General features: G+C 35.3%; 2 protein-coding genes across 2 annotated transcripts; both read left to right on the plus strand.

Annotated features, from left to right (window-relative positions):
- Window positions 1–922: 922 nt before the first annotated feature.
- On the plus strand, window positions 923–6,479 carry LOC102627935 (glycerophosphodiester phosphodiesterase GDPDL3). Its single transcript, XM_006474903.4, has 9 exons — window positions 923–1,167; window positions 1,779–2,072; window positions 2,387–2,502; window positions 2,609–3,110; window positions 3,678–3,716; window positions 3,820–4,104; window positions 4,658–4,800; window positions 4,977–5,460; window positions 5,828–6,479. The coding sequence occupies exons 1-9, from the start codon at window positions 1,044–1,046 to the stop codon at window positions 6,133–6,135; spliced, it is 2,295 nt and encodes a 764-aa protein (XP_006474966.1). The 5' UTR covers window positions 923–1,043; the 3' UTR covers window positions 6,136–6,479.
- Window positions 6,480–7,208: 729 nt separating this feature from the next.
- LOC102627445 (F-box/kelch-repeat protein At3g23880-like) lies at window positions 7,209–10,520 on the plus strand. The gene is made up of 2 exons (XM_006474901.4): window positions 7,209–9,642; window positions 9,908–10,520. The coding sequence occupies exon 1, from the start codon at window positions 7,892–7,894 to the stop codon at window positions 9,191–9,193; it is 1,302 nt and encodes a 433-aa protein (XP_006474964.1). The 5' UTR covers window positions 7,209–7,891; the 3' UTR covers window positions 9,194–9,642; window positions 9,908–10,520.
- Window positions 10,521–12,655: the final 2,135 nt, after the last annotated feature.

Raw genomic sequence — 12,655 nt, forward strand, 5'->3', positions numbered from 1 at the left:
CGCCCCATGTTGCACGGTGCGGGCCAGGACGTGTATAGCAAGCGAAGCGAACTGTGTTATCAATCAGTTGTCATTGGAATGGGTTTTATGAAATTTTCTTCATAAAATCCAAAACATCGTGATCGTAATTGATTTAATTTTATTTTTTCTAAATATATCTAGTTAATATTTAAAAAAAATTGATGATGGAAAAAATTCTCTTAATAGATTTTTATTTTAAGGTAAGAGTAATTTTTTAAATATTTATAAAGGAAGTGATTATTTTAAAGAGTAATTTTTTGGTTAGGAATTTTAAAGTGCGTGGAAAATAAAAAAAATTAAAATTACAAGATTTTAAAGATTTATAACTTAAATCACTCAAACTACACAGATTAAATATTTTTTCTAGCATTACTACACTTTAAAAATTATGGATTGAAATATTTTTATATTTTGAAATAACCAATTAATGAAACTTCTTGGTATGACTCAACTTTAAACAAAATTATCTTATAAAGTAGAATAATTTAAGGGTCTAGACCTAATGAAAAAATTATTTGACTTAAAATATATTCTTAAATAAAAATTTTGAACTATTTTTTTTATTTATGAAAGGTGAAAAAACTGGGCTCCGTAAATATTAAAAGTTCAAAAAAAAAAAAAGGAAACTTCCTAAACATTAAACAATCAATTAAATGCCTTAAAAAACAACTTAGTGAAGCCTTATTTATTTTCTCCGATGGAAAATTAAGCTTCAACTTTACTTCGGACAGCGGCTTCGGCTTGTCCAAGCCGAATTCTCGAACTCTCAACAAACATGTCATACACATACATGACAACTCCTCCGAACGCGTAATTATAATATCTATGTTAAATATGAAAAAAAAAACTCAATTAAATAATTAAAAGAAAACAAAACCAGTAATATAAAATAATCGCCAAGCCAGCCCGCAAAAAGTACTCATTCATTTTGCTCTCTCTCTCTCTCTCTCTCTAAAGAGGAAAAATCTCGCACGTTCATCAAGAGGATCGGCGGAGCTCCGGCGGAGTTAAATTTGTCGGAAATGTGTAACACACGCGCTCTTGGCCTGCTACTCGTTTCAGCTCTGGTTGTACTTCACTGTGGAGTTATAGCTCAAGTCTCGGCTCAGGGATCTAATGCTACGAGTCGATGGCAGACACTAACCGGTACCGTTTTTGTTTGTTGAGCGACTACAATGAGTTTATTTTCTGTTTGGTTGTTGAGGAGGAAAAAAAATGTGGTGATAAGATGAGAAAATGCAGCTCTAGCTCAGTATAAGCTCTGAGATTAGCGAAATTAAAAATATAATTTTTTTTGGAGGTTTAGAAGCTGAAACAATAAGTAAAATCAATTAAATAAATATAGTGAAGTAAAGATTTAAGTGTTTCTTTCGATTTTTTTTTAGGATTTTATAATGAAAATCTGAAGAAAATATGAGAATTCGACTGTAAAAATGAAGAACGCTTTGTATTTGGAATAGAGTCAGTTCAGTGAAGCACTTTCTTCTTATTATTTTCTTTGTTAATTTTGTTATTATTATTTTGAAAATCTAAACAGAGACTGTCTAAATCAAAAGATATTTGTCTATCTGGAAAAAAGAAAAAAGAAAAATAGTATGCCATTTTTGTATTAAATGGAACTGGAAAAGTTAGTCCGGACATAATAATGTGTTTAGCATGAGCAAATTCATATTAACTTTATCAAATGCTTTTTGTTTGTATCTTTATTTTCTTTGGTATACTGTTGGATAATCTTACGTCTCTGATTATGCTTGCAGGAGATCCACCATTTGTAGTAGCACGTGGAGGATTTTCGGGTATATTTCCAGATTCTAGTTCCATAGCTTATAGTTTGACGCTGATTACGAGTGCGCCCAGTGTTATCTTATGGTGTGATGTGCAATTGACCAAAGATGAAGCTGGGATTTGCTTCCCTGATCTTAAGCTTGATAATGCTTCTAACATCGCTCAAATCTTTAAGACTCAGCAAAAGAATTATCTTGTTAATGGGGTCCCAACCCCAGGATGGTTTTCCATTGACTACACGCTTAATGACCTATCGAATATAATCTGTAAGCTTTTCATCTTTTCTTTCATTCTTTCTCTTTTGATGAGCGGGTAGAATTCATCATGGTTAGATTTACATCATAATAGTCTATACTTTATGATAAGTTGCTCTTAAATATGGATATGTGCATGTTGATTTCACAACCAACATAACAAGGTTGATCATACTGGTTTGAGCTATTAAATTGCTCAGGTTATCTGACTTCTGTGAATGTTAAACGACTTGACAAGTACCTACAAGTGATTATCCAAGTCTATTGTCGAGTGTTTGGTGTTTTAGATTTTTTCTTTCTTAATTGTTTTTTCCTGACCTGTACAGTAAATCAAGGAGTCTATTCTCGAACCGATAAGTTTGATGGCAATGTGTTCCAAATCCTCACTGTTCAGGATATGGCAAGACAAATAAAACCACCAGGCTTATGGTTGAATATTCAGGTCAGAGATATATTGTTTAGTCCTTTTACCTTGTCTCTTGATACTGGTAGATTCTACACTTTTGATATATTTTGGAGCCAACCCTGTTGTTCTGACACTTCTGCAGCACGATGCATTCTACGCACAACACAATTTGAGTATGAGAAGCTTTGTACTTTCTGTATCCAGAAGTGTAGTTGTCAATTACATCTCTTCACCTGAGGTGAATTTCTTGAGAAGTATTGCAGCAAGATTTCGACCAAGCATGACGAAGCTGGTTTTCCGATTTCTTGGAAAATCTGAAATCGAGCCCACAACCAACCAGACTTATGGTTCTCTCTTAAAGAATCTTACATTCATCAAGACTTTTGCCTCTGGAATCCTTGTTCCGAAGGATTATATATGGCCTGTAGATGAAAGTCTGTACTTACTACCTCATACCACTATTGTGTTGGATGCTCATAAAGAAAGACTAGAAGTTTTTGCATCAAATTTTGCAAATGACATTCCAATTAGCTTCAACTACAGTCATGATCCACTGACTGAGTATCTCTCGTTTATTGACAATCGTGATTTCTCTGTTGATGGTGTGCTATCAGACTTCCCATTAACTCCATCAGCAGCCGTAGGTATGTTGTCTTCCTTTTCCATTGCATAGCCTATGCGCATCCAAAAAAATCATGAGGTTTTTGGAGTTTTTTTGTTTATGAATGGTTTTATATCTGTAACTTCCATTCTGAGGTTTCACCCAAATCCCTGGATAACCATAGACCTAAATGAATATTCAACTATTTGGATTCAGACATGAAGTTCCTATTATTGATAATCTCCTCGCAATTGTCTTGACCTTGTATCCTCAAATCTCTACTGGTTCATTCAATTGTTTCAGTGTGCATTGTAGACTGCTTCATTTGGCTATTCCTTATTTTGATTTTGAATTGGTGATACTCTAGCTTCTTTTCAGCGAATTTGTATAATTTTATATTTTAAGCTCACTTAAATTTGTGACAATTTAAAATAGTTTTTTTTATTTTGCAGAATATTACTGCAATTGCCTGAACTTAAATAACATTTTTGTTCTTTGTTTTATACAGCTGAAATGGCATATCCAATATGGTTACATGGATTTGATCATTGCAACAATGGTTTCTTGTTTTATTATCTCTGACATTCTGATTTATTTCGTTGTGCTACAGATTGCTTTGCACACCTTGGAAAAAATGCATCTAAATCAGGTATGCCCCTACTCTATGGTGCTTTTTACTAACATGTTTATCTTTGTCACTCATTGGTGATGTCACACTTTGACTAATGGCATAAAAAATTGCTATGTTCCAGCAAATCTTTTGGTCATTTCAAAGAATGGAGCAAGCGGAGACTATCCCAGTTGTACTAACTTAGCATATCAGAAAGCTATTTCAGATGGTGTTGATTTTATTGACTGCCCTGTCCAGATGTCGAAGGATGGAGTCCCATTTTGCCTTAGCTTTATAAATCTTATTAATAGCACAAATGCTGCGCAATCGAAATTTAACAGCATCACAACTACCATTCCCGATATCATGGCAGGCAGCGGAATATTTTCTTTTAGCTTGAATTGGGATGAGATTCAAACCTTGATCCGTAAGTTAAATTGATTCTTGTTTCTTTTTTCTTTGGTGTAAAATGACCTTCAACTCGGTGCTCTTTGTTATTATTTCTCTCTCTCCTTAGATTTGTGGGTGGGGGTGTGTGTAAACTCTGTCCATGCACACTGAGAAAATAGCCAAAATGTACCAGAAGATGGAGAGAACACGGATTTTAGAGAATATACTGTGTCCACTCTAGATTGTAGGTTGATTTTTGGATATCTAAATTTATACTTTTATAGAGTGACATGGTTTGATAATATTCATTTTTATCTACTTCATTGAACAATCACTTCCAACCTAACAGTAGAATGACGAATGAGTTCTTTCTTTGGTAAATTACATGTACTTTTTTGTCTCTGGGAAGGACCCCATAATCTACTTTTGATTATATATTTCATTTCTATTTTATTTTATCTGCCCATGGTTCTACTATTTGCCTAGTATTATTGTTATTATTTCTCATAATAAATATGATTTGCTGTTACCTTTTTTGGTTAAACAAATACTTATCATCTGATGTTTATTTATTTTCTTTTTCACTGTAGCTCAAATTTCTAATCCATATTTTAAGTTTAAATTATTCCGGAACCCAAAGAACAAAAATGCTGGAAAGTTTATGAAATTGTCCGATTTTCTGGAAATGGCAAAGAATGCAAATTCTCTTTCTGGTGTCTTGATCAGCATAGAGGTAAGTTTTGTTGTGGCCTCAGTACTTGAAGATTTCATATCCAAATTATATTACTACATAACTTCTAGCTGTATTGAATCGTACTTCTAGCTGTATCGTATCATAGTCACTTTCCAGTTTGACTCAACTATTTGTAGCAGCTGACTTTGATCTTTATTTTCCTGTACTACCTTCAGAATGCAGTCTATCTTGCAGAGAAGCAGGGAATGAGTGTGACTAATTCAGTAATGGAGGCCTTGGGAAATGCAGGTTACAATAAGCAGACAGCTTTGAAGGTTATGATTCAGTCCACAGACAGTTCTGTTCTAATGAAGTTAAGGGAGAAAACTAGCTATGAGCTTGTCTACAAGGTTAAAGAAAATATTCGTGATGCTCTTAACCAAACCATTGAGGATATTAAAAAGTTTGCTGATTCTGTGGTCCTCAGTAAGGAGTCTGTATATCCTCTAAATTCAGCATTCATTACTAGTGCTACAGATATTGTTCAAAGGCTACAATCTTTTAAGCTCCCAGTTTATGTTGAAACATTCAGCAATGAGTTTGTATCTCAAGCGTGGGACTTCTTCTCAGACCCAACTGTGGAGATCAACACATATTACGAGGGAGCTGGTATTGATGGAGTTATTACAGAATTCCCTATGACTGCTGCTAGATACCGAAGTAAGTTGGTTCGGAAACAGACATCTCTTTGCTTATATGGCGCCGGAATACATTTTGTCCTCAAAGTTTGCTAATAAAAGCAACTTTGTTTCTACATCCTAGAAGTCCCGAACCTCGACAAATTTAAACATTCTAGACCAGACTTACTGCTAATTGTAAGAAGCCTCCGATATATGCTTACTTGAATGGACATCCGTAATACAAAATATGCGAATTAATGCTACTAGTAGTCTCTAATACTACCAACATTACGACTAAGAGCTTCTATCTCATCTCATCATTTCTGTTTGTTGTTATGAGCACTGTGAAGAACAGTTAAGTTGTTACCTTTTTATTAACCCCTTCTTGCTTTAACAATCTATTGCAGGGAATCGATGCTTAAAAAGGGGTGACAAGACACCTCCTTACATGAACCCTGTTCAGCCTGGTGGTCTCTTGCCACTCATCACGTCCGATTACTTGCCGCCAGCTGAGGCACCAAATCCCATCCTGACCGAGGCTGCTGTCACAGAGCCACCTTTGCCCCCCGTCACACCAGTCCCATCTACCAGCCCTAGTGATGGTAGTGATGGTTCGGCAGCACCTGCTACACCGCCAAATGGACAGCCGAAAGTTGCCACAGGCATTTTCCTCTCGACTATGGCTATGCTCCTTATCACTCTTTTACTACTATAATAAGGTCACTTCAGATTATTTGTGATTGCTTGGATAAGAAAAGGTTCTAGCTTTTAAGGTTTTGCTGCTTCTATCGTCACGGCTAGTAAATTTTTTTTTTTTCCCCATGAAAACGGTAGCAAAATATTTTTCCTTCTCATTTTATTTGTTGGTAGGTATGTTCATAAGTTCTGGAGAGGTATATGCAATGAGGTATTTGTTTGTCATTTCATTGTTGTAAGAAATATATTTTGCCGGTTATTCTTTGTGTGTAATTTATAATTATCTGTAACGCAAAAGCTTCGACACCGATGTGTCGTTTTTGTTTTCTTTGTACTAAACTACACGTCGGTTATCATGTTTAATTTCTTCCAAATTTGGTTCCGACGCCGCCATCATTGACCAACATTTTTTACCCATTCAAAATTTCATCGTTGCTCTCAAATTACCAAATTTGCTAATTACCATCTCGACACTTTTGGGCGGGTGGCAAAGAAGGCCAAAATAAATACAGAAAAAGGCATGCTAATTAGGTTGATTAATTAGTAAGCAGTTGCTCGTAAAACTCTCATATTAAGATTTACTTATATGGTATTATTCATATTTCAAGTAGCATTAATTGTTGTCGAGCTAATTTTTTGTTTTTTTTTTTCTCTCTTTCATTGAAAATTAAGTAGACAACAGCAACCCCACAATGCACATGGAGGTAGAACCGTGACACCTCATCGTTATTTATACGAACATGATATCTATTGATGGATGGCAATAGCACGTATTAATCTAATGGTGCTGCTGGGTTCCTTATCATGTATGTCGATGGGATATAACTTGGACGGGGCCACAACCACAATACTTGAGGCTTAGTTAATTCAATTCTACACAATTTTTTTTTTTTATCGCAATTATTTTCACAAACACTCCCCTAACACACGCATAAGTCTCCAAACATCCCTTGAGTGAGAAGTAAATACGCTAAAAATGAAAAAAAAAAATTAAAGCTTTGAGGAAGCAAATGAAAATTAGACAAAACATAAGGTACGTGACCTTAAGGATTTCGTTACACTTGCAATTCAATTCAATTCAATTCTTTCTTTCTTCTTCTTCTTCTTCTTCATTTAACATCTATAACAGCATATGTACTTATTTCGTTAGCATGCATATAAATAATATAGCTAGCTAGTGGTTTCCTATTTAATTATATACCATGTTCAAATGGAGAATATATATAAACAACTTTCGTATGCCCACCCATCTCATTTTCATTCTTTTATTTTATTTTTTTTCAATTCTTGAGTTCATATTTTGCTACAAATTTTACAGCTGAGGAAAGGAGTTTTTTATGGATAGTTTTGCTTCCTTTTCCAATTATTTTCAACTTTCCTACTGCCTAACCAACTGCTATTATTTCCAGTTCCTAAGTTTTTCGTTTGACAGCTTAGGTTTAATATTTACCGAAAAAGAGAATAGCTTTAAATATATTTGCATACTTAAAAACGAATGGGACAATCAAATATTAGACCATGTATTTAGAGCTAGAGCATGTTGCTTTCTTCCCATCGTATACACGAATTTGAAATTTTGAAATCTTAAGCCGGCTGGGTAATTTAAGACTCGAAAGAAAATCCTAATTCTAATTCTTTTTTAGAAGAAAAAGGAAAGCCTAATTCTGGTTGGCGAAGGTTTTAATTATTATAAAAGCCCAGACGCTCTCGTAGAAGTTAAAACTCAACTCAATATCACCAAGTTGCACTTTGCTCAGTATTGTTTTTCTAGAACTATGAAGATAAACTCCCTTTTGGCACCGGCGCCTAGTCCATCTCCACCTCCTCGGCCGCCCGCCGCCCCTACTCTCAAAGGAAGAGACGTTGAGGAGGTGTTTCCCTTTGATATGATTTATGAAATCCTTTTGAGATTGCCCACAACATCTCTTATTCGTTTTCGACGCGTCTGTAAGAAGTGGTGCGGCATAATTGACAGCTTTTCTTTTGCTAACGAGCATGTGTCCGCACGTTCTATACCTGCTGTTGATGAACCTCAAATCGTGCCTATGCCCGCTTTGGCTGGTGATGAAAAAGCTCTGCATTCATTTATATGCGATGTTAATCTTGTTAAGCGAAGTGAGCGTCCAGTCTCAGAGTTCTATGACCGAGTTGCGTATCGCGTCAGCGTCATTGCTCATGGTTTAGTTCTCTTTGTTGATAAGGCTGATCAAGGGAACATCTGCTTGTGCAATCCTCTTAGAGGAGAAATCTTAGAGTTGCCACGACCACGGGCAGTGGTGTCCCACCACTTGGCCAAGCACTTCACTTGTTTTGGAATAGGATTTGACAGTGCAACAAATACATACAAGATTGTCCGAGCATATGCACAGCCACTAGATGATGGGATTTTTCATCTCATACATTTTAACAAGTTTGAAGCTGAAGTTTATACTTTAGGCACACGTTCATGGCGACCAGTCTCTCTGCAAGTTTTGCAAGTTTCCTTTTCTCCTTCGTGTCTATCAGGTGTATCTGCATACGGAGACACGCATTGGCTTAATCGGGATCGCAAAAGTAAAAAAGATTCTATAATATCTTTCGATTTTGGATACCAAAAAGATTATAATGATTTTCAATTAGTTACTGTGGAGGGATTGTTGGCTATTGTTAGTTATCCATCTGATACACTGATTGATATATGGATGCTGAAAGATTATGACAATAAGAAGAGGGAGTATTGGGTAAGAGAATATAGGGTTAGTACTCAAGTGTGGGCAAAGCAACCCGATGATGTCACTGTGGGTGTTGCAAGACCGGATATATGCTTTCGGGAAGATAAACCTTATATCTTTGCTAATGCTTGCGGCCGGGGGTTGGTTTTTACTGCTTTTCATCCTAAGCGAACATTTGTTCTTGATCTAAAAACACAGCGTATTTGGTACGTGCAATGCCCATTCCCACAGATGTATAGATGTTTCAGAGGACCGTCCAGTTATACGGGGAGTCCTCTTTCTCTCAGATACTTTGGCAATCATGTCAAGCGTTCTCAAAAGTACTCCTCTTGGAAGACTGTTCGTAAGGTTTATGTTTCTCCATAGACTCTCTAATTATGAAGATTCTTCAAAGACTCTTTGTAAGTTTTATCTTTCACCATCGACTATCTAATTATGACCATAGGTTATGTTTGTGTTTCGCTGTAAACTATTTAGTTATGTTTATGTTTCTCCACAGACTATTTATGTTCTATTTTTTGCAACAATAAGCCTTCTGTTCTTTATTTTCAATATGGTGTTTCTCTTCTTCTGATTAAAATGGTAAGGTGAATTCTGCCTTGCTTGTCAAAGTTTCTTCTATATTTATATATGGCTATCTATCTATCTGGCTGGAGATTTTTGTCTTGGAAGACTGCAAAAAATGCGGTAGGCTTCTGTTGCTACCGTGTATCTATGAAAGAACCCGATAGATAGAGAGACAATGGAGAAAAGTCTTTCTCGCTCTCTTTCTCCCTGGAGACCAACCTCAGCCACAAATCAATAACTTTTAAAAGGTGAACACAACAATCAGTCTTCACCATTCAGTCGGATCTATTATTAACTTTTACTCGTTTACGCTTCACATAATCTGTAACTCTTTTCGTTTTGGCTGCTGTTCGAAAATGTGAATGAGTAGTATATGTTTGTACTTTAATTATCTACCAGTTTGCTGAAATTTGCTGTATAATCTCTTGTTTTCTTGTTTACTATTAATTATACTTTAAATTTGTTTATTTTTCTCTCTTGTGATTTGTTCCTGAGGCTACAACTCTCCGATAGCATGCAGCCAATCAACAGTGTTATAAAAAGCTCAGTACAGTTCAGCTTAGAACTGGACATCCAGGGTTATGACGGGGCTTTCAGAAGGCCTACCACGTACCAATACGTGCTTGCTGCGTACGGGAACTACGTCCAAGCAGCCAGCGGAGAAAAAGCTGGGCCGCTTTGCCAATGATTTCCTTTTGGGTGGATATATATATTTGTCCGCCGCGCGTGGGTCAGCTCTTCTTTTTTGATCGCTTTGGGCTTCTTAAGCTTTTGATTCCATGCCAACATAAGACGATCATGAATGGCAGGCCATTTATCCCTTTGCTAATGAAGTTATGTTTTGTCTATCCCAGAAGTTCTCTACTTTGCTGCTCTGCCTTTCCACCCAATTGACACAGTCAGCAGAAGAATGATGATGGCAGACAAGTAGTTAAAACAATTTATTGGGTCGGTCCTTATAAGTTTTAATACGTATATAATTTCAGTGTATTAATTTAAAGAATTATAAAGGACCCAAGTAGTTAAAACAATTTCTTTAAGACCTATTTGGGAGTGCCCGGTGTGACACCATTGCACTCTCTTCATGCGTTAAAAATGCCTTCAGAAAGACCAAGTCCTTTTATAATAATAATTGGATGACTCGTAGAAGACATTGAGATTTGATTTTATTACCAATGCAAGGATCAATCACATATATATAACATCAAAAGACAGCAAGAACTTCCATTTTAACACATTTAAGTAACATATTGAAGTGCAAGCAACATGTTGATTGATAGGATCAACATTCAAGCTCCAGAAAATAGTCCCCACACTGATGGAATTCACATGGCAAATTCAAACAACATTCAAATCTTGAATTCAGAAATATCAACAGGAGATGATTGCGCATCAATGGGTCCGGGGTCCCAAAACGTTAACATTTCTTCAAATGTTAAAATATGGCCCTCGAACGTGGAATCAGCATTAGCAGCCTTGGTGGAACCCCAAACGAAAAAGAAGTCCGTGAAATTACAGTGCAAAATTGTAACCTCAAAGGTACTTCAAATGGTGTCAGGATCAAAACTTGAGCAAAATCTTTAAATTTATAGTTTCTTTGTCTTGACCACATTACATCAAAATCCTGGTTCCGACACTGCTGACAATTAATTGTTTTTTATCTTTTGTATGTCTTCAGCCGATTTCAAACGTAAAGATTAGTCATGTGAAATTCAGGGGACATCGAGCACGAAAGTAGCAGTAGATTTTCAATGCAGTAAAGTGAAGCCACGTGATAAAATTGAGCTGAGGGATATATATTGACATGGCTTGTCGTGGTGCTGGAGGAGGACAAGCTGTATCTAATTATTCTAATGTTCATGGTGTTGCTTAAGGCAAGCAACATCCTCCACCATGCACATAAAGATTATTTCTTCTAGTTGTTGCTCTCCACTTCACGTAATGTACATCACTTGGGAAGATTTAATTTTTATATATAATTTAGGTACAGATTACATAAGCAAAAGTATCCCATATAGACTTTTGTACTCGAGCTACTACTTACTTGGAACATATCTAGTGAAGTGAGCAATAAAAATTTTGATTTAGTTTTGACTTTCTGAACTAACTAATATGGATGCTCATAAAGAATTGCAATTGAGTAATACAAAATCTAAAAAAAAAAAAAGCATTTTTTAAATGGGTTGAATTCGAATAGAATACGGTTATTTTATGGCAAAATAATATAAACAATGTAAGTTTGCTATTATTCTAATACAAGAATCTACTTTAAAAAATAAGAAAATAAAAATCATGAACAATTCATAGATGAATGACTGGGATTGAAGTTCAAACAACCTCACTAACGACTTTTTTTTAGTTTTTTTTTTTCAAATATATTAAATAAAGCATACTTTTTGACAATTCTTCTGGCGTTTATATTATAAAGTGATCGCATCATGATTTTGTAACACCTAAATCATCATGAGGAAACATCGGTGCCTTCGCTGTTTTTTGAATGGCCTTAAAAGTCTACACGTTATATGGTATCGAACTTGAAATGCGGTTTGTGTTTCCTTTGCTTTCTTTCTCTGTTTCTCATTTATCCATCCAGCGTCTCCAACTGCGTCATGCTGCTGTGTTAATGATGTCATTACCTTCTAATCATGGGCCCACGTAATTAATTACTTAGTTAAATTCTGTGGCCCACCCATAAGCCCATGGGGCACCGTATCAATGCAAGAAAGCCCAACACAAAAGGATGTTCCACGAGTTTCGTTACCTGATTTTGATGATTTTTTTTTTTTGGTTTAATTAACTATTCATTTGATGTAATAGTTATTTATTTTTTCTATTTTCTTGGAATTGGGAAGGTGGTTGTGGTGACAAGTGGATCCACGATTTCGAAGAAATTAAATCGTTGTCAATTGTTCATATGAGGACAAGAAAAAAATTGACAATTTTTCATTAGTTGAAAGAGAAAGTAAAGAATATGTAAGATTTTACACGAAATCTAGTGTTAAATCTTAATCAAAATGCAACAAAAATCTAGTGTTAAATCTTAATCAAAATGCAACAGCTTTTTTTTTTTTTTTTTAGTTTTTTCAAAGAGTGATTAATTATATACAATACACGTAGACGTAGATATTTTAAAGTGTTGAAACTAACCATTGTACCATTTAGAAATAATATCTATCACAATTTAGTTTCATGAATTGTAATTCACAAGTTTCATTCATCACTATGTGTGATGGTTTCGATTATGACACTATTTATAAAAAT

Source organism: Citrus sinensis, chromosome 9, assembly GCF_022201045.2.
Source record: "Citrus sinensis cultivar Valencia sweet orange chromosome 9, DVS_A1.0, whole genome shotgun sequence".
Classification (NCBI taxonomy): domain Eukaryota; kingdom Viridiplantae; phylum Streptophyta; class Magnoliopsida; order Sapindales; family Rutaceae; genus Citrus; species Citrus sinensis.